A 21,762-nucleotide genomic window follows, 5' to 3' on the forward strand; every position below is an offset into this window, starting at 1 on the left:
TCGGCCCGTCCCGCCGCGGCCGCCCCGCCCTCCCGCCCCGCCCCGCCGACCTGCCATGCGCCGCGGCCCGGCGCCAGCCTCCGCCGGCGGGAGCCGTCCCGGCAGCAGCGCGGCGGCGGCGGCGGCGGGTGAGCGCTGAGCGCGGAGCGGCGCGGCCCGCACAGCCGCAGGGCGCTCCGGCCCGGCCCCGCCGCGGCGCGGATGTCCGCGGGCTGCCCGCGGCTCCCCCCGCCGCCCGCGCCCCGCAGCGCCCCGCGCCCGCCCCCGGGCTCCCCGCAGCGCCGTTCCGCGCTTCCGCCCGCTCGCCCGGCGCCATGGCGGTGAAGGGGGCCGCGGCCGGCGCCGGGGTGCTGCTGGTGACGGCCAACGTCGGGTCCCTCTTCGACGACGTAAGTACCGGGGGGTTCCGCTCCCGGCGGCGGCCCGGCACGGGCGTGCGGGCGGAGCGAGGCTCGCGGCGGGCGGGGGAGGTGCGGGATTCGGTGCAGCTCCGGGGCCGGGACGCGGCCGCCCTTCGCCGGGCGCTGTTTGCGGCGCGATGCTCGGGCGGCTCTGGGCGCGATCCCTGGAGCCGCGAAGGAGATGTTTGCGACGCGCCGAGGGTGCGGGCGGCCGGCGCTGTAGGGCTGCGCGGTGAGGGCGGTGTTTGGGGCTGTCGGGGGCGGCGTCCGGGCTGCCCGACCTGCCGATGCCGCGGGGTGCGGTGGGGCGCAGTGGGGCCCTGCAGCGCCCGCCGTGTCCCGCTGTACGGCCGCGAGGGCGACCCGGAGCGCGCTGAGCTTTGTGAAACTGCGCCCGCAGTTTGTCTCTCCGGCGCGCGTCGGGTTCCCGGCGAACGAGCACCCAAAACATTTGCCTCGTGCTTGCGATGGCCCCGAGGCCGCATCCTGGCAGCGGGGTGCTGTTGCCTGGCCAAGTACTGACGTGGGCCCGACCCGCAACGCTGTCGTTAAATCTCACAGTGTGCGCGGCAGGTTCCGGGGTGTCCTTTATTAGAGTCTGGGGCTCCGCAGGCGGCGCGGCATGCTGCTGCTCGCAGCCACGGCGGCTGTGCTGCTGTTCCGCCGTGGGGCGGGTATGGCAGCAGGGGTCTGCTTTTGGCTTGGGGGTCACGGTGTGTTGCTGGCAGCTCCTGGCAGGTTCTGCGGCTGGGAGCCGGGACGCAATGGGCCAGCCTGGAGCACAGCTCTGGGCCGAGCTCCCCCGCCTGTTCTGCCGCGGTCCTCCTTGTGAGGTGGGGATGTGGGGAACCTCTTTGTGAGGTGGGAACGTGCAGCCACTCTGCAGCCTAGAGGGACTTCAGCTGCGGGCAGGGACTGCTGCCCTGTTGGCTCCACCTCTGTGGGTCTGCAGAGCTGCCTTGGGATTCTCTGGTTCATTTTCCTGTTCCAGCTCCCCTCAGTTGGTACTGAAGTTATGCAGTGCATCAGAATCTGCCCTGCGCTGTGCCTCTGTGCTTGGTGCAGCCTGGTCTGTGGGTCCAGGAGCCCCTGGGTAGTCCTGTCCCCATTTCCCCCCTTCCCTTTCTCCTGACAGCCTCTTCCCGTACCGGGACCCTTTAGTTGGTGTGAAGTGGGCTGCGTGCTGCTGCATGCTTCATGCTTGGGATATGTTTTGTGCAGATGCCCCTCAGTTGGGACTGGCATTTAATAGCAGAACAATGTTCTCCTGGCAGACTGGCTGCCTGGGGTGAGTGCTGTCTTGCACACCTGGCCTGGCCACGCACTTGCAGGGTCCAGGGATTTCTGGCTCATGCTGTGTGCATCCTGGATCACTGCAGCCCTAGGATAGCTGCAAGCAGTGGGAGACACCACTACTCCCCCATTGAAAGCATTAACACAGCATTTATTGGTTCTGTGGTGTTCTTCACAGCTGTGTGTCACTACTATGAGCATGTATGGGACTTGGTGCGTCTGTCAGCTGTGCTTGAGCAGTCGCTGCTTGTCCTTTTGCAGGATGCTTCCTGCTTGTTAGCACAAATGTTGCTGCTGGGAGCAGGTGATGAGTTCAGGTTACCTGTGGGTTGCTGCTGCTTCTTTTCTCTCTCCTCTTTCTTCTCCCCTCTCTTTCTATGTTTTTCCGTCTCATTTTCCTTTTTTCCTCCATCTGTGCTGCCCAGATGTCACACTGACCCTTCCATGAATCTGGTGGCCACAGAACAAACCTGTCTGGCACATCACTGTATGGGATGTTACTTTGTGTGCTGTTACTGGGTCCTTTATTCTCTGTTTGTGCCCTCCCTGGTTGGGGCAGGAGCCCTGGGCTGAGTTCAGGTTGATCCATACCCTGCCCACTGCGCCGTGCAGATGCACCCAGTCATCTATGGGGCTGCATGTGCTGGAGGAGCTCTCTTTACTGCTTGTCTAATGATTCTATTTAGTTATTGGCACACTTATGACTGTACGTTCTGATCTAGTAAAGGTTTGGCTGTTTCTGTTGGGTGGAGGCAGATGGTCATCTTCAGAGTTCGATTTGTGTTGTCTCAGAAGCATGGTTTGCTCCACTGAGCAGGGAGAGGCTACCAGATAGGCAGGAGCACCTGGCAGCAGGGGCTGATGGAATAGATGCGCTTTGGTAGTGTGGTAGTACAGGTTTATGTGACTTCATTAATCCAAGTTATTTTAAACCTTTGAGCGTAGGTTACTATGGTAAAGGTTTCAAATAATCCAGCAGGCTTAGCCATACAAGCTCCACAATTTCTGCTCGGGCTGGAAAGTGCTGCATTCAGGCTGAAGTCTATGAGCCCGTGTCAGGCAGGCTTCCTAACGTGTGGCCTTGCTTCTTCATACCTCTCATGCATGTAACTGTCCTCCAGGAGGAGCGATGCAGTTATGGGGTCCCCAGGACCATCTCAGATCAGAAGTGCCACGATAACAAGGAGAGGCAAAAGCTCCAGGACAGAAGGTTGTGTGGTTTTGTTCATTAAAATAAAAAAAGAGGGGGAAGCAGCTTGGGGAATTGCTATTTGCTGGCAGCGGGCTGACTGAAGCCTTCATCCAACACCCTGGATTAACCCAGGTTGCCTTGCCTGGAGCGAGACCAAGTGGTCGTGGTGAGTCCCTCTGTTCCAGCGCAGGGCACTCGGTGGCCCCACGCAGCTGGCAGCGCTGCGATCCCTGCTGCTCCATGGCTGCACACAGCGCTGCCCTTCCTGCGGAGCGCCCGGCCAGGCGGGTGGCTCCTGCACCCCGATGAGTTCAGGCTGTGCTGTGGGGAGGCTTCCTGCCCCAGCCCTGTGGAGCATGGTTGTTGTTAGGAGTACACCTACTGCTCTGATCCTGAGTATGAACCCAGAATATCCTTCACTGCTGTTAGGACTAGAAATCTGCTGGTTGAATTTGACGTAGAAATACTTCCTCTAATCATTTCTGAAAGCAGCCTGCTCTTCTAATGGGCAGTGATCCCAACACGAAGGTCTGTCCTTATCGCATCTGAACTTAGCTTGCTGATTGTGAAACGGGGGTGCGGTTCTGTTATGGTGTTAGGTATCTGTGGATGTAACTGGTATTAAGTCATAAAGACGGTGGCTTTGTTTTCTTGTAATTTATGTTATCTTTTGTTTTGATTGTCCCTCCAGGAAGAATTTTCTGAATTTTGCAGAATATATCAAACTTGTTAGGATGGAAAATGTATTATTTAGGTTTGGATTTCCAAGCAGGTATCAGTACTAGCATGCTGCAAGTTAAGGCACCTTCTCTTCAAGTCCAAGGAAGTTTCCAGATTAAGTTGAAGACCACACGTGCTTCACTGTGATTGTTGGTTTTATTACTATCAGTTTTGTGTGCACACCACTATTGTCATCTTCAGTTTGTTTGCCTTTTTATGGCAGAAAGGCAGATAGATGTTTTTTTAGTTTCTGCTGCTCTTATGCTTACAGTGCTTTGTTTTACTGAATTCTCAATGCCTTTGCAGAGGGTGAAACTTTTGAAGTAGATCAGAACTTGGTGCTACTAAAAGTTTCCTGAGCTAGGTGGAGATGCGGTGGTGGGGAGGAGAAAGCAGTTTTGTTACCCTTTACAGTGCCTGTGCATTTTTAATTGTTTTTAATAACAGAGGGATCCACCGTACCTTGAGAATGAAGCTGTGGGAGGCTCGCTGCCCGTGGATGCAGCTGTTGCCCAGGTGTGTGCTGGGGTGAAGCTGGAGGTGGCCCTGGGTGCCGGTGCCATGTGCTGAGCAGCCCTCTCCGTGTGCACGGCTCCCTGCTTGCTGCCACAGCTGCCTTGCTGTGGGAATGCCTCGCTGCCACTTGCTCTGCTGGGCTCCCCGGCTGCGGGTGGGCCTATAGGTATTGCCCAGCGGCTGAGGGCATGGTGGAACTGCAGGGTAACGTCCGTGCTGAGCCTTGCCACAAAGAAAGGTTTTTCCAGATGTGCAGCAGTATCGTGGGCTTATGACCCCACTTAGGGAAAGCAGAAATATAGCTTAGGAGATGTGGCACCAGTTTGTAGCTTGCTGTTCATACAGTCTATAGGCGGTAGCAACAAATGCAGGTGTGTGCTCTGCTGCCGGCGTCACAGCGTGCAGTGCTTGGTGGCCCCGGCTCAGCCGTGTCCCTGCAGCCCGGTGCTGTGCAGGAGGTGCTGCTCCGTGAGGGCTGCCCTGGCCGGGGGACACAGCAGACAGCAGCACCTGAGGGTGAGGTGCAGAACAGGTTCTACTTCAGGTGTGAGTAGCTGCCAGAGCCCGTGCAGCTGTGCAGCGGAGTGATGTGTCAGTGTGCATGCATGTACATCTTGGACTCTGAAGCTTTTTTCTGATTTGCTGAAGAAGGTTGGAGCAATGCAGGTGCAGCAGAGATTTTTTTTCTCCAAAATAGAGTTGTATGTTTAAAAGTAACTTTTTTCTTGTCTGCTAAAAAGGAAAAATGTTATTGCTTGTACTTTTTAGAGTCCTCTGAGCAGGACTCAGGACTGATTAGGAGGCTGTGAAGCAATTGCCTCCCTTAAGCAGGAAATTCAAAGATTATCTTGCAGACCATCTTTCTTTGATCATGATTAAGTGATGATTAGCAGCAAGAACACTTGTTTACACGAGGAATTAATATAATGTGCATTATATGACTGTAGCTTTCTGTCACTGTGGTTTTGCAGCAGGTGCTGTGGAGTGGGCAGCCTGCTGCTCGCTGGGTTTCCACACACTGCTGGCATATCAGGATGGTGGGTTGAGGTTCCAGAGCACTTAATTGCAAAATTACACGTGTAGTGGGACATGCAGTGGGATGTGGGGTACCACAGCAGGAGTGCTTTATGTGTGCTCTGTTTGTGTATCGGTTTGTACTTGCATGCTCATGAAAGTGATATTTCAAAGCTTTTGTTGCTTTTTTCAAAGTCCTCATAAATTTTGCTACCACAGAATTTGACTTCAAAGGCACTTTCACACAGAACACAGCCATGCCCTCAGATTGCGTGTTTTTTCTAAAGGGCTGATTTGCCATTTATTTACTTTTTTTCTCCTTTTCTGTCATTTGTTTCATCGTAGCGCTCGCATCTTCCACCCCTTGCAGACATATTCTCTTGTCACCTCCAGTGGCTTTTCCCCTCTCTCCCCTGTGTATACTTGGCTCTTCCGTACAGCTCCCGCCTTGCTGCTCGTGTAAGTGTGGACGTTATGGAAGAGCCACTGCTCTCTGCAGTGTTACTTGCATCTCAGATTCCATCAGGAAAGCAAAGCTGTTGGCGCTGAACGCGTTGTTACCGCTGAGGACAGATGCTGTGCGGCCGCAGCAGGGACGAATGCAGCCAGAGCGACCTGATTTACCGATACACACTGCTGGTTCGGTACAGCGGCCCTGCTGAGGACAGCCCGGAGCAGCATCTCACCCTCACAGCCCAGCTCGGAGTGGAGCCTTCGGCCTGGTGCTGGGCGGTGCTCCTGTGAAGCCGGCGCTGTGTTGCAGGGGCACAGGGCTGAGCGGCAGTGGAGCGCTGCGGGGTGAAGGCCTGGGGCCGGGCCTTGCTGTGGCTCTGTCAAGGCCTGGCCATGCTGCCGTAACAGGGTTTGTGTGGGGAGGCAGAATGGGAGAAGAGCGTCAGCATGAGCAGTGTTGGAGGCAGCGCGAGGGGGTGGCTTCGGTGTTTGTCTTCGCTGTGGCACCAAACACAGCGCGTTGTGCCAGATGTCAAACCCAGCCATCCTGCACGAACCTGCTTTCTGAAGAGTTAAAAGAGAAGAACTGCCTGCTGCTCGTCCCAGCCCTAGGAGTGCCTGAGCACAGAACTCGGTCACCGCAGGAGCTGGTGGTTGTTCAGTCCTCAGAGACCCAGCGTTAACGTGAAGACAACGCAGTGGTTTGCTGATGCACGCATAGAAACCATACAGATCTCTTTTCTGCGATGTAGGAGTGTGGTGTGCACTGGGCTGAGGCTGTTCAGGGGTCTTTGTAGCATGGACTGTGGCATTGAAGCACAAACTGGGAACCAGGAGAGCAGTAAATGGCAGAACCTGTTGCTGCAGATCGTGTGGGGGCACTGGTGATTGGCGGAATTCAAAGAAGGATTTATGCTAGTGTCACAGAGAAGCAGTTCTGAAATTGCCCGAATCTTACCAGTTCTGCAAAATAACTTGAAGTAAGGGCTTTTGCTCTTTCTCCTTGCAGAAAATATTTTGCGGCAGCTGTTGGGCTGTAGGTCTGCAGGAGCTGGGGCTCTTTGTGCTCAGCCACAAGCACCTGTATGGCCCCAGCTGTGTGCTCAGCACCCAGCCCCTGGCTTCGAGCTGGGGTGCAGTGAGTTCCTTTCTGAAGTTTGTGCTCCAGTCTGGCTCTGTGGGAGCAGGGTAACATGTGGCTCTTGGACAAGACCCAGGGCGAAGATTCTTTCCCACTTATTTGAAGGAAGGCAGAAAAGTATCGCATGTTGATTTCAACACAGCTTGTATGGGCATGCATCGCGTTTCATTGCTGCACAAGTTCTTGGCTAAACAAAGGATCAGTTAACACAAGCTGTATGAACCTCCTGTTTAGTAAGAGGTTTCTGTGGCTTATGCAAGCACAAATGAAGTCAAAGTTAGCTCTTGAAATAGGCTTAAAAATAAATAAATCTGAAGAGCCACAGGAGTAAGTAAAAGCTGGGAAGGATGTTCTGCCTCAATCTATCTGTTAGCGAGGTTTACAGAGGCTGGTAATAGAACATTAAGTAATGTTGCCTTTTTCTAGAAGGTTCAGACACTCTCAGGAGTCTTTGCTAATACCTCAGGAGAGGCTGGTCAGAGGGAACGTGCTGTTTGTATGGTGCCGGAGGTGGAACTGTCTCTACTTGTTCCCTGCTTGTTTTTTTTTTTCAGTTTCCATTACATTCTAGAAAAGAAATTTGTATTGCCTTTGAATATTGGCAAGCCAGTGGGTTGAGTTCTCCTGAGCTGTGCTGTTAGCGCTGCAGGAGATGCGCAGTGAGCAGTAGGCAGGCTTTGGGAGCTCTGGGTGATTCTGAATTCTTTCAATCAAGTCTTCCAAGTGAGCCTGTGGGAGAGTGTTTTTTAGTTTTTTTTGTATTTGTGATGTGGCAAACTCTAATTTTAGAGGCTTTACCAATCCCAGTGGGAAAAGCAAAACTCCTTTTCCCATAGGAACATCTCAGAAACGCACGGTGAACTTTTTCTGGCAGTGTTTGTTTATGTGTCAACCAAACATTAAAAGAAATAGTTCAAAAGTCACTTGAGGGAATTCTGTTTTCATTGAGTATCATCAGCCAGCATCAAACTATATTTTAATTACTTCAGTATTCTTGTTTATTTAGGGAAAGAGTTACAACTTTTCATAGTGCTGATAGGACAACGAAGACCTCTGTGTGTAGTGTTGGGAATGCTGCTCTCATTGCGTGTTGCTGCGGAGGATTTGCACAAGCAGGATTCTTTCTGATGAGCACGTGGGCTGTTTGTGTCCATAACTTCACCATTTAAAGTGTTTTTCGAAAAGCTGTTCATAGTAAAAATGTCTGTCTAGAATTACTATCTTTTTTTTTAACTAGAGGAAGAAATGGAAGAACTTGTTTGTTTGTTTTTGTTTTAAATTTCAAATGTTGCCAGACACATGAACTAGTAAAGAGCTGCCTGAGGCTGTGTATGACGAACCCGCTTGCTTGGGAGGGTTGGATGTGACCCAAGATCTACTGGACACCTACAGCAAGCCTGTTTTCACAGACTGGCAGTGTTGTTTTTCTGGGCTGAAACAACAGACTTTATCCAGGCTTGGCTGACTGCAAGGCTCTGGGGCTGATTCTCATTTGTTTTGTGAGATAACAGTTTTTTGGAAGAAAAATGCTGCAGAGCCTTTCTCTGGCTTTCCTTACTGAATACTAAATTATTTGCAATTTATGACTGCTGCCTCTTTCACCTGATCTCAACAAAGATCTTAAATGTAGTCTAGGAAAAGATAGGAACCAGTGCTGTGAAGGGCTGTTGCTCTCCTGGGCTGCCAACCACTGTCGTCCTGCAGTTCTGCAGTGCTTGTGTGGAAGCTACGCCTCGTGTGTCACACAGCGCCAGGGCCTCGTGAGCCAGGGGAAGGGGTGGAAGCCCTTGACTGAGTACGGAGTTCTGTGCAAGGCTCACTTGTGTATTGCTTACAGGGCAGAACTTTTGCCAAGCTAATTGCATATGCATACTTCTGTCTTGTATGTGAAAACCATTAAGCAGATTTAAAAAGCAAAGTTTATTAGGTTATATTTGGAGCAGTACGAGTAAGGAAATATCTCTGCTGTGCAAATCTATTTCTTCCTTGGAGGTCTTCAAAAGCCGTGTGAACGTGGTGGAACAAGAACCTGCTCTGGGAGGGCCTTGGGCAGCAGGACCCCGGAGGTCCCTTCCAACCTCAACCAGACTGAACCAGCCTGTGACTCCATGCCACAAGAGCTGACTTTTTTTTTTTTTAATTACCTCTTTTCCCTCTTGTTTTTCTGTTGTCAAAGCCATTGTCTGTTGCTTTCCAGCGCTTGTGGAAGACTGCCTGCTTCTTAGTTCATCTTCTTGTGGCAAATCCTCATTGCCTTTTTATCTGCTTGTCTGTTATGGCTGTACAAGTTTCCCGGTTCTTCATCTCCTTTCCTCCAGGGCTGTTCCTTTCTGTCACGCCTACATGGTTTGGCTGGGCTCTGCATGTCTCCAGTTACACTTTTCTAGAAAGCATGAATTCTCATGCTTGAGATCAGCTCCCATCTCTCTCCTCAGAGAGCAAAGCGAGTTACTGGTTCCCATTCACAGGAGAACTTCTCTCTATTGGGAGAGTAGTGCAAGTCATTAACTTTGATTTGTTGTAGATTTCCAGTGCAGTCTGGGATGTCCTTCAGTCCTTGCTTGCCGGCTGTCTGGTAGGGCACTTTGTTTTAGTGGCTGCTGAACAGTGATGCAGCTGCATCTGTAATGGTTTCTTCGTGAAACTATCTTGTATTCCACCCACACAATTGGCAAGACATGGCAACTGAAAAAATGCTTGTATATTTATGCTTGTTGTTAAGGCTCAACTGAAATGACGTGTACAAATTTAAATTTCTATTCACTGTGTTCACTTAGTTTACAATGAGGTAAGTAAAGGTATGAGACATGGGGTCAGATTCCTCGTGATGTTTTCCTTGATAGATTTTTCTTTCCTGCTCTGCAATTTTCAAAACCCTGATATTCCTACACAGAATGTATGTTTATATTCCTTCTTCTCCCTCTCATTTCGGGGTGTGAGACTTGTATCTCTACAGAAATGCAGAAGTCTCTTCTCTCCTGACGCTACCCAGCCTGCTGCCAGGCAATGGGCTCCGCTTGGCCCAGCAGGGCTGCCTTTGCCTGAATGTCAGTGGAGTTTGGCATTCCAAGCAGACAAATGCCTGGGCTGTTTGAATGGCGCTCTCCACAAACTTTTGAAGTCCAGTGATGATGATGTGCTTCCCCTGCTAAATGTCTGTCCAGTGTAGTTACCAAAAGTACAGCTGATGGAGCCCATAGACCACATCCAGATGCTTTGCAGGATGATGTTGGTCCAAAAGCTGGAATACAAGCACTTGAAAACAAAGGCTGTCCTACTTCCCTGGAAACTTCAGGAAGAACAGACTAGTTGGTCAGCTTAGGAAGTTTTTAGAAATCTTCTGAAGGCTTCTTGTGCTGTGAGTGTGCAAAACTTGAACCCTCTGAGCTCAGCTTTCAGTTCTGATTTGGTTTTTGTTTGCCTGAAAAGGTGTTGGAGCCAGAATGTGATTGCATGTGACTGGAAGGGTAAGAGCAGAGGGTGTGCAGGATTGACGGACAGCTCATGCATGTGAATCCCTACCTAACAACAAGTAACAGTGAAGATGTGTGATGGGAAGTGATCAGGTAGCAGAATGGTCCTTCACTGGTATGCAGTTCAGTGTAACTGTCACTTAAAGCATGATTGGATCAGAGACAAGCTAAGCTGAGAACTTGGAGATGTTGTCACAGTGCCAAAAAATACTTAAAAATAAATATTCCTCTTCTATATCTTTTCAGCTGTTTCATAATGTAAAGCAAGACAACTGTTACTTGTATTTACAGTAATTTATGCAGCACAGTTGGAATGCACAGTGTGAGCTTCTGCCTGCGTGTAAGGACCAGCAGCTGGGTCTGCCCTGCTGGGGGGCCTGGGGCTTTCTGGGGAGGTTGAAGACAAGCTGGATGAATATGTAAGGAAAACATATATATGCTCTTTTAATTCTGTTATGATCTTGGGCTAATTTTATCGGCCTTAAACTACTTTCTTTTAAATACCAGTGAACGAGGTGATCTGCAGGAAAATTGACTTCTGAAAAATATGAAACAAAGTAAGACCTGGGAAGTCATAAAAAGTAGCTGGAGAGTTTGTACGGTTTGTCTCTTCAGACAATGGATGGAGCTGTTGAGGTAATGCTTGAAGTTACACCCTTGTTCCAGTTCAGAAAGCTTTCTCTGAACTGCATCTTCTTGTTACTTTCCTGTCAGTGTGAGGGGTGTTAATAGTGGGTGAATGATATGGATTGTCTGAAAGAGATTTGCAGAAATGGTTCTAAAATTGCTGCTGCTCTGTGCATTTATATCCAACTGGTATCTTTAATTGCATTCTGGTAGTAGAAGGTGTTGCATCAGCAGCATTGCACACGTGCTGAGCTTCACCAAAGGACTGGGCAGCAGAATTTCATGCTTCCTGTCATATTTTGTCCAAGCACATCAGTGACCAGATCTCTAGATTTATTTCTAGAGTTTAGGAAGATGGCTCTGTATTTGTTTCTAAATATTTTGAAAGGAGCTGACTGCTGAAAAGGTATGTCTATAAACTGCAGTACGAGCAGGTGGTGGTGGTGAACTTCTCCTCATGCACCTTTTCTCTTGGTTTTATTATTGCCTGTTCTCCAGAGATGCTAAAATTGAAATTGTCTCATTTGCAGCTGTGTTGTGTGAATACTTCTGAGGGTCGCTGTAAGACCCCCCAGCCATTTAGAAATCTAAGATGGGAGCAGCACTTATTTGTGATTATTGAAGCGCACAGTGACACCTACAAGCCTGGTGATAAGTCCAGTTTGCAGTACTAAATGATAGCATCTGGTAGGAGGACACGGTCTCACTGTGGGGAAAACAGTGTGCTGATAAAACAGGCATAACATTTGTTGCCTGATACAGAACCTGGAGTACAGCAAACTGTTCACTTTGTGGAAAAACGTAAAGCAAATGCCAACAAATGTGGCACTAAAAAAATTCATTTACATTTCCTCTGCACCTGACGAGTGAGTAATTGCTCTGTGCTCAGTCAGCAGAGCTATAGGTGTCTTGTCCTTGGCATAGTTGTTTTGTATCTGTAGAGTCTGTTCTACAATCTTGGTCCTTCTTTTTTTCCTCTAAGTAATGATCTTATGTTTTGCTTCCGTAACACAACTGAGAGGATAAGGGCACTCACTTCAGTGAATGGTCAATGAGGTGTCCTCCGTCCGGACCAGCACCTCTAACCCCTGCTTACCTTCAGTGCTGCTTTGGTGGGCTTCCCCAGCACAGCGCCTCCCCTCTCCTGTGGTGCAGTGTTTGGGATGTCCGTGTTGAAGATGCCCAGCGCTGGTTTGCAGGAAGCCACAGCTCTCTGTGGGGGTCTGGAAATGGCCACGTAGGTGTTTGTGGTTAATAGCATTAAATACTGTAGTATTTGTTAAGAATTCAGCAGCTCAGCAGGCGCGCTGACACAGATGTAAATGCAGCTGTCTGAAATGGCCTCTGTTTTGACTGCCTTATTTGGGAGAGATTTACTGATCACTGTGATAAACTGCAGAGCGCAAAACCAAGCACAAAGAGAAAAGGCCTGCTTTCATTGTACAGTGCTTCAGACTTTCAGTGGAATTTATTGCAGCATCTTGTTTGTTTGAGTGTTCTGCAGGCACAGTGGTGGCAGCGGGATTAGCCTTAGAGAGCAGAGGAAGTGTTTTACTCTTTCTGTTCTACGTGGGCTCCATTGTTTTGTTTAGCTGGAAGACTTTTGAAGTGTGTTCTCCATCTTCTGGATGGTCCCTTCTGACAGGACCTGTTGTGGAGCACTGGAGGGGACAAGATGAAAATGCACATTCGTGGAATTGAACCAAAAAACTGCTGGTTTCACCAGTGGAACAGTATTTATAAGTAGCATATCTGTGAATATTCCCCCCCGATTTTTAAAACAAAATGGTTATTTTAAGACTTTCTTTAGTGTTAATGTTCTCCTAATTTTTTGAAATTGGCAAATAGCTGAAGAGTACAAACTCCACATGTGATCACTGTTGGTTATCTTCCTTTTATCTGCCTTTTATTATTTGTTACGTTGGAACAGTATGAATAGCATTTATGTTGAACTCAGTCCTTCCTGTCAGGGCAGAAAGTGAACTTTATCATATCCTTTTATTTAGCAAGTAAAAAGCTTAAACAGTGTTCAGTTCCTTGATTTGTATGTTTTTGTCGTGCCTCGACACCATTCTTCAGTATTTTAAAACTACTGAATCTTACAGATTTCTACATGGATTTGTCCAAAGGTCAGGAAAGAGGAGAGATGTGCATTTGTCACGGTTTCTGGAGAGTTTCTGAAATATAAGTGGAAGGATCATTGGATTTAATGATTTGGGCAAATTGTGTGCAAGTATGTGTGTGTTTGTGCAGTATTTGGATTTAGGTCATCTCTAAATCTTAAACGGTTCCACCTCGCTCCGTGGCTTGATGGTATGGCATGAACATGTAGGGATACTTTTCTGTGAAACAACTTAGAAGGATTAACATAGTTGCTTCAATTTCTTACAGGGTTTCCTGGTATCATGAAATGCCACAGGTGCTGTGGGATGGTGTACAGAGTAAGGCTGTGATACCGGGGGGGGGGGGGGGGGGGGGGGGAGCTTCAGGTTTTGTAACCTGACTGATTAATTTCTGTGTAGCTGTTACCTACAGCAGTAGTTGTAGTCAAGTAATTTGTGTGTTTCGATGAGAGCTGTTGTAAGCCAAAGGCATGTAACTTGAGTGAAGCCTCCGTGTTGTCAGTCTGAGTGAAACAAGAAGGATTTCCCACAGATCTAAATAGCGAACCAGAAATGGTTATTTTGGAAGATAGCTCAGAACTGGGATGGAGAATGAGAAGATGTGTATTACTCCGGAAGGAAACTGTAAGTGTTTGAGAGAATCTTTGTGTGAATTTTTACCCTCTTCAGTAAGGATAGCCTGCACAGGTGATGTTCTCCTATATCTGCAAATATTTATTGCATTGGATGGCTGGGTATTTTAAACAAAGTAAAGCTCTTGATGAAACTCAGTGTAAGTTTCCATATGGAAACTATGTCAAACATAATCAAAGCAGGCATGCAAAGTATTAACAGTTATGCTTTGTAAATCCTTTAAAGTTTTGACAAGACTTCTATTTGTTAGCCATTAATATGCCTTTTTCAGATGGTCACTGAAATATGACTTTCATCCCAAAGTTTATTAGTTGCTAGAAAGAGACCTGTGAAAAGAATTGTTGTGTGGTTACTGGTAAAGGGCTTGCCATGTGTGTTTAGAACATTGCCATTCCTTTCCTACACTCTACCTGAACTTCTCTGAACATAAGAGTTTGGATACAATTAGTTATGTTTTTACAAGTATTATGGGTTTTCAATTGGTCATACAGGTAAAGATGTGACTACAGCTTGGCAGTGAACTCAAGCTTTAGTGGAGTTGTTCGTTTCCTGAGCCATCTTCTTGGACAGCTTCTAAAGAGCTGTTGCACTAATGTAAAGCTAGTAGTGCAGCATCTTTACTGTATTTCATTTGCCTTCATCAAGTGTTGTGCATGACATCCCCTGCGGTTGCACCAGGGGAGCTTTAGGTGGGATGTCAGAAGAGTACTGTCAAGAAGAGAGTGGATGTGCACTGGGCTGTGCTGCCTGGGGCAGCAGCGGAGCCCACGTGGAGCTGTGCAGACGTGGTGCTTGGAGACATGGTCAGTGGTGGGCATAGATTAGGTGATGGTGGAGCTAGAGGATGTTAAGGGTCTTTTTAACCTACGTGGTTCTGTATGCATCAGTTCATGGACACCCTCATCCTCCCCTGCTCTGTATTATGTCTTTTTGTGGGGTTTTACCCTTTTCCTGCTCATAAAAATATGGATTATTAGGGGAGATATATTAATGTTTCTAAAATATTAGCATCTCAGAGATAATTTGGAAGTCGTACTGCTCTTAACTCGAAGGTGATGTGATGAATGGAAAATGAGATTTCTTTATATTCCCATGAGATGGTGGTAAACTTCTTCCAGTCCCCTGGCAGGTGCCAGCGCGATCTTCAACCTGCATGTGATGGAAGGTGCTGTGCATCCTCCAGCACCCTGGAGCCTGCTGAAGGGCAGCCAGGCAGGTGTTCCTGGGCAGTGTGCAGCACGTGGGCTGCTGCCAACCACTGCACATGGCTGGCGCAGAGGCTGTGCTCAGCCTGGGGGAGCTTGTTTGGAGTTGAAGCAATTAACGCCAGCCACAGAATTGATCTTAATTCGTTCCCCTTTCCTCCTATGAGTGTGTTACTGTGTGTGCAGTCAGTGTGCAGGGTAACGCTGAACGGTGCATTACTTTGCTCAGCTCCTAACTTACATTCGGAGTTGTTTGCTTTTGATGCTGTAGTTTTCTACACCTTCAGCAAAGGTGGTTTTGTGCCAACGTGCTGAAATCTTGAGAAATCTTCCTGGAAGTGGTATTGTCAGCAGCTGTCTGTGGTACGTGTTGGATCCCAGCAGTGCTTTGCTGAAATTCTGCTAAGTCTCCAGATAAAAATGCAGGGGATAGGTATGTATGTGGCATGTTTCTGAGACGTTCTTCTTGTTGTGCAATTTTTATGGATAGGAAACAATCTCTTTAAGCCAAAAGTCACATCATTTCCAAATTGTTGGAAAGAAAAAGTGATCTATTTTTATCATTCATCTTTCCCACTTTCTCCCTTCCTGTATTTCTTTCCAGGTACAAGGATGTGTTAATTTGTAAAGAACTTTTTTCTTACAAGTAAATAGTTGAAATGGGGCAATCAGAACAGGTCTGATGTGCTATCCAGGGCTGTATTTCCAGTTCATCCTAAGACGCAGGTCTTTGTGATGGTAAATACCAATGACTGCAGAGGAGGTGGGATCAGAAAGTTCCCAAGAATATTCAAGAGACAAATAGTGGTAGTAGCTTGATGGCTCTTTACAAGCACACAGGCATGAGAAAGCACCAAGAAGCCTTCCTTCTTGCTGACAAAGTGAAGAGTGGATTGGACTTGTCCTACAAGACTTTCCTGATATTGGAGATACACCCATTTCTCAGATGCCTAGCCAGCATGTTTTATTCACAGGTTCTGGGGTTAAACTCATCTTCACATTTGGCAGCAGATAGGCTTTGCAAAGCTCTTCAGTATTTTTTCTCCTTTTTCTGTAGCAAAGCATGTGGATTTCTTTGTTTGATCATCTTAGTTCTCATCTCATGTAATTAATTCCCAGACACTGCAAGAGCCCTGGGTGGTGATGATACTTCCAGCTCCCTTAGCATCTGTTTTTTCTCAACAATCCAATCTGCTGTGAATAGAAATATTTAGTTTATTAATGCTTCCACAGCCAGTATGTAAGGATGTGGGTGAAATTTATCATAGCCTAGCTGTGATCTCACTGTCCCTTTTGAACCTGTGAAAGTTATCACAGAAGTTTTGTGAAGTGAGGAGTATGAGAAATGCTAAAAATAAGCGTTTAAATTATTGAAGAATGAGAATCTGAACTGAAACAGAACTGCTGAGTTTTTAGGAGTCTACTGGGATATGGAACCTGCTAAACTTCACAGCATCATATTCAAACTATTCATCGATGTTAATCCATCATTTGGTTTCTTGAAAATTTCTGATAAGGATGCATTTAAAGGAATGGTTCTAGAGCTTAATTTAAGGAACCTTGGCTTTTGTCTGTCAGGATAAATTGTGCTGTTGCTGTGGGTAGCATGAAAACCATTTGGAAACTCAGCAAAGAAAGAACACTTAAGAAAGTACCCTGTGTAACTGTATTAACTGTTCTTCCAAGCAAATCAGACATTGGAATAAATGCACAAGCAGGTGTGACCTGCCTTTAAAACACCAGTTGTGCTTTACTCTCTTGTTCAGTGTTTGCTACCATTGGCTTTTTCAATGCAAGAAAAAGCTCCTTTTTGCTATGCACAGGATATGGAATTAGGTTATCTATAGCCCTGTCAGGAATTAATAAAATTATGCTTCTGTATTATCATTATTATTATTATTATTATTATTATTTTGCCTAGGTGAAGAAATGTAAACTGTGCTTTTTGTGCTAGGAGAATTTATTAAAATGATTACCTCTGTTATTGCTTACCTCCTTAAAACTTTACTAATTACAAGTCTTTTGAATTTAGGATGTCTTTTAAAACTAGGTCTGGAAAACGGAGACAGTGTTTTTCTTTCTCTAAAGTTCAGAGCTCAGCTGAAGGATATTGTAGCAGAAGTGTGAAGTCGTGGCCTGAAGCAGTGATGGAGCACCTGGTGGAAGGCAGGGCCAGCCCAGGGGAGCTCAGGTGCATGCAATGCTGCTGAGTGATGGAAGGGCTGGAGCCAGGATCCACCCCTTCCAGACCTCATTTAATGGCTGGCAGCGGAGGTGAGGGCATCTTACTGGAGATCGCTGTGTACCTGAAGCCTTTCAGAGGTAAGCAGATTATTTCTGTGCCCACAACTGTTGCATTAGAGGAGATCTTCACTCATTGTAGCCTAAGCCTTTGCTACTCTGCTGTTATTGCTGTGCTTTCTATCATATTATGATAGGATATCATATGCCTGGATGCCTCCTTGTGTGACCTGGTGTAGGGAACCTGCTTTGGCAGGGGGGTTGGTCCCTTCCAACCCCTGCAATTCTGTGATATTACAGGTGTCTCTGAGGAAGTGTAGAGGGGATGTGATGTTGGAACCATGTGCTTAGCTGTCCAGGGTCACAGAGTGGAGGAGAGTGTATTTGACTTTGTGTATTTGACATTATGTGCTTTGAAAATCTGGTGGTTTGTTATTTCAAAATCATTGTTACTGAGTTCTGATGCAGTGTTTTGGTATCTTCCTGAGAGCTGCACTGCAAATCTTTCTTTTGAATCTGTTCAGGGAATGCATTAGTCATAAATGTTTTTTTTTGTCAGTGATTTTTTTTTTTTTTCTTCTGTTGCTGAAGTATCTCTTATTTTGAATGTCCTCCTAATTCTTACGCCGTACCATTTTTTTTTTTTTTTTTTTTTTTTAGTGTTTTTCCTGCTGTTTGCTTATCAATAGAGAATAAGACCATAGTTCTTAAACCCTGTGCTGAAATAGGGCAGATCTTTCAGAAACATACCAGTGATGTTTTCTGCTTTGAACTTCGGAGAAGTTCTGTGCAGGTCATTGTGTTCAGGAAATAGAGCCTGTAGCTATTTGTTCTGCATTTGTTGGCACTGTCTGTCAACAGCAGTATTGCTGCCTTTCAGAAATTACTGTGCAAAATTACAGGGGGGTAGGAAATCAAATGGATTCTGTAATAGTGGACTTGTCTCTCAGGATTAACTACTTGTAAGGAAGGTCAGGTATTAATGTACCAGCACTAATAATGCTATCTGAAATATTTCATAGCATAAAGTTATGCCTCTTGCACGTGTTGGTTACTGTAGAAAAGCCAGAGGTGCCCAGTGGCCCTTTTGCCCAGGCTGTGCTTGGGAAGGCCTTCATCACATGAGTGCTGCTGGGGTTGGAGCAGGGAGGAAGGAGCTCCTGGAGCTGTGGGATACGAGGGAAGGGCAGGGAGGTGGGAGCAGTGGCGCGGTCTCCTCGTCCCTCTACAAATGAGGTCTGAGGCATCACCTGGCAGTGACAGGCATTGCTGCTGCTTCGTGCAGCTCCAGAGGTGCGAGGGGTGGGAGGAGAACTGCAGTGCAGGCATCCTCATAACACGATCCCTTCCAGCACCTCTCTGCTCGTCCCAGTTACTCAGAACGGTTTCCCTCTCAGGGGAGCTGCATGATAATGTCTCTGTGGTAACTGTAGCTCTTCCTTAGAAGGCAAAGTAATTTTTAGAAAATGAAGTATTATTAGTTTTTCCTAACTGAGTTTTAGCAGCTGGAAAAGCGGAGAAGCCAAAAGCAGATTGGCTGGGAATCCTTCTGTGAGCTGTCTGCAGGTGTTCTCTGAGGAAGCTGATTTCCAGCCTAGCCATGGAGCTGCTCTGCCAACCTCAGAGCGCTGTGCCTGTGGGGCCCTGGGAGGCCTGGGCAGGAAGGGCCAGCAGCCTTTTCCCTCCTCAATGAGGCTGGGTTGAGGTACAGCCCTCTGTGGCCTGGCTCTGAGCTCAGGATCTGTGCGTTCCTTCCTTTGATGGGGTAGTGCTGCAGCCTGGCAGGACTCTTGAGAGGGAGAACGTGCCTGCTGTGGGTTCATGATGGCATCAGCTAATTTGCAGAAAGCTGGATCCCTGATCCCTGGCTCTGGGTAAGAGATGAAGGTACATGAGGGAAGTGGGAATCGTCCTGGGAGCTGCTGGAGTGATGTGGTAGAGGTGGGATACAGGTATAGGTTATCAGATAAATGGATTCCTAAAATCTGCTGGGCCCTTTCATCCTAGTAAATCCTGCTTCATCCTCAGGACAGCAAGCTGGTGGGGTGGAGTTCTGGCTGCAGCCTGGCACAAGCTGCCATGGTGCTGGGATACATGTAGTGCAGCGTGAGCCGCACTTGTCTGCGGGAGTCTGCTGGTCCCATTAGCACTGATGTTCACACTGCAGGATGTTTTCAAGGAGGTTAAAAGTCCTCTCTTACCCAAGGCTTATTCTGATGGATCGTGCAAGGATTAATTCTCAGCACCACTTAAAAAGTTGTATTGTCCAACACATTAGGAAACTGAAGCCAACTGCAATTAAGTATGCTTAGAGGGAATACTTCTCATGCTCTTAAGGTAGACGTTTATATTGCTGTAATTAAGAAATTGTGTTCCAGAGCAAACATTCTGAATCTGAGATGGAAATTCAAGTCTAGTCTCTGTCATCATGTGAAGATGGGGAAATAACAGAAGTTGAAACTAAAACATTGTCTTGGAGCAAGACTGCCTTGGGCAGTTCATTTCAAGTCTTTCTGTGCTTCGGGTGTCAGGCTTCTTGCTTCTTGCAGCTGTTTTAGAGCTGAGGTTTATGTACAGGAGTGTCAGAAATCAGTGGAAAATAAACTACATGCTGGGTTAGCATCACAGAGAGGTTCTCTGCTATCGCTGTTGGTGGGAAGCTTTCAATCTGCAAGCTGCAGCTCACGATGTGTCCTTAAAATCCAGAATTGTACCTGTATGTGTCCCACTTCCCTCAGCAGAGCTCAGTGAGGGGGTGGCACTGTGCACAACAGGTCAGCTGTTGCCCCAAGGTGGGGGTGAGAGCCCAGCAGTGCAGTGCTGAGCACAGAGCTCGAATCAGAGGGGGTTTGCTCTGCCTCAACCCATGTTGAGCTGCACGCAGCCAAGCACCTGCTCACCTTGGCTGTGTTCAGTGCAGGAATTGCTGTCTTGCTGCCTGGCCTTCAGGGGCAGTCTTTGTGTCGTGGCACTTGCAGTGGAGGTGTCTGCCTGGAAGGTGGGCATTGCGGGGCAGGCAGTGTGGTGTGGTCTGTGTGGAGCCTCTACCACATCTGGTGGCTTCTGAGTTCAGGGTGTGTGCTGAGTGGGCAGTGCCTAGACAAGGTAATGTGGAACAGGAGCTGTTTGTCTTGTGCGTGTTGCTCTTGCTTTTCTTGAGCTGTCATGTGGAATACAAAGCTGTTGTACAGTTTGTATGCTCTTTAGTTGTTTTCCGTATCTATTGTGAGTTCTGTTTTAATTGATTCTGCATTGCATTTTCTGTGAAACAAGTAATATAAAATTATTCTGATATTATGAAGTATTTTGCATGCACTACTTCAAAATATTTCCTCATAAGGTCAGACTACCTGTTTTCCCTCTGAAGTTCCTTCAGGTGTATAGAACCACAGAACCATTAATGCTGGAAAAGCCCTCTGAGTCCCCAACCCAGCCCACAGCCCACGTCCCTCAGTGCCACATCCCTGCAGCTCTGAACGCCTCCATGGACGGGGACTGCCCACCCTGGGCAGCTGTGCCAGCGCCGCTCTCTGGAGCAGACATTGCTGTGATACCATCCTGACCCTCCCTGGTGCAACTCATCCTGCTCCTCGTGCTTGTTGACTAATACACTGATGAGGACAGCTTTTTTTGTACTTGGGGTCAGAAAACATCACAGAAATGTTTTCCATGTGAGGGAAAGGAGCTGCAGCTGGTGGGGCATAAAGCCACTGGACAGGCTGGGATTGTCAGAGCAGGGACCTGCAGGTTTGTGGTGCCTGCCTGTCATCCCTGCTGTCTTTCTGGGAAGCTGCACTGGTAGCTGATGGTAGCTACAAGCCTTGGCCATCCCTGCCAGCGAGGTAGAGCTGCAGTGCTGCAGGAAAAGCAAAATGGATGATTACTTGTGGAGATTTGTGGAAATGACCTGGCTGCTTCTATGCAGTCCTTATGTTACACAGCTGCTTGCAAACCCAGGTGTGCAGAGTGGGGCAGCTGGGAGTGGTGCCTCAAACTCCTGTTCTGAAGGGAAAGGTAACGAGGTGCTGCTGCTGCTGACCATGTCAGAGAATGAGCATTGTTTGGGACTTCTAGAAGAAATAAGTGTTGCATGAGATTGAAAAGAAGTCAGGAAAGTGTTTGGACATTAATAACCTTTAGCAAAGCACAGAGGCAAACCTGGGGGACTTCCATGGCTTTTGTTTCTGTGCTCTTCTGCTTAACTATGCCAGAGTTTTCCTCCTTCCTGCTCTTGGGCTGTTGATGTTCCGTTCACCTGCAGCCTGTCTGCTGAGATTGCTTGCTTGGGAACAGCAGATGGCAGGGGAGCAGTTCCAGGTCTGTCTTGTATGTTTAATCCTGCTCTAGGTTCATCTTGGATGCTATTAAACTTTGTCTTTGCGAAAAATAAGCAACGCACGTTGTGTAGCTACAGGTAAAATGAAGGTAAAGCCCTTCCAAAGTACCAGAGCTCAGGTTTTTTAACTAAAATAATTGCTCTATTTGCTTTTTTCTTTTTACTACAGTGACAACGTACATCTAATGTATTACTTAAAAGCTTAAATCGCATGTACAAAATCATTAAGTTTTCAACTAAAAATGCTGTCTTTAAGCCCATTATACTGTATTAGCAAGTAATAGGTTGTCATAGAAGTGTGTCTGGAAAGGGTCGGTTGACTTTGAGCACCTGTGTTCGGATCGGTTCTCATGGACTGAACACCCATTTAAGGCTGCGGTGCGTCTCACTGTGA

The 21,762-nt window shown here is 47.6% G+C and overlaps 1 protein-coding gene across 6 annotated transcripts in view; it reads left to right on the plus strand.

Moving 5' to 3' along the window:
* Window positions 1-251: 251 nt before the first annotated feature.
* Window positions 252-21,762, plus strand: part of INPP5A (inositol polyphosphate-5-phosphatase A) — a 210,061-nt gene continuing 188,550 nt past the window's right edge. For 5 of the 6 annotated variants that reach the window (XM_048944013.1, XM_048944017.1, XM_048944018.1 and 2 more), the window contains exon 1: window positions 252-389. In XM_048944013.1, coding sequence (XP_048799970.1) covers window positions 315-389 — 75 coding nt within the window. In that variant the 5' untranslated portion in view covers window positions 252-314. Of the gene's footprint in view, window positions 390-17,039; window positions 17,114-21,762 lie in introns of those variants that run through there. The other variant, XM_048944015.1, reaches the window with a different exon arrangement.

The sequence above is a fragment of the Lagopus muta genome, chromosome 5 (assembly GCF_023343835.1).
Source record: "Lagopus muta isolate bLagMut1 chromosome 5, bLagMut1 primary, whole genome shotgun sequence".
Taxonomy (NCBI): domain Eukaryota; kingdom Metazoa; phylum Chordata; class Aves; order Galliformes; family Phasianidae; genus Lagopus; species Lagopus muta.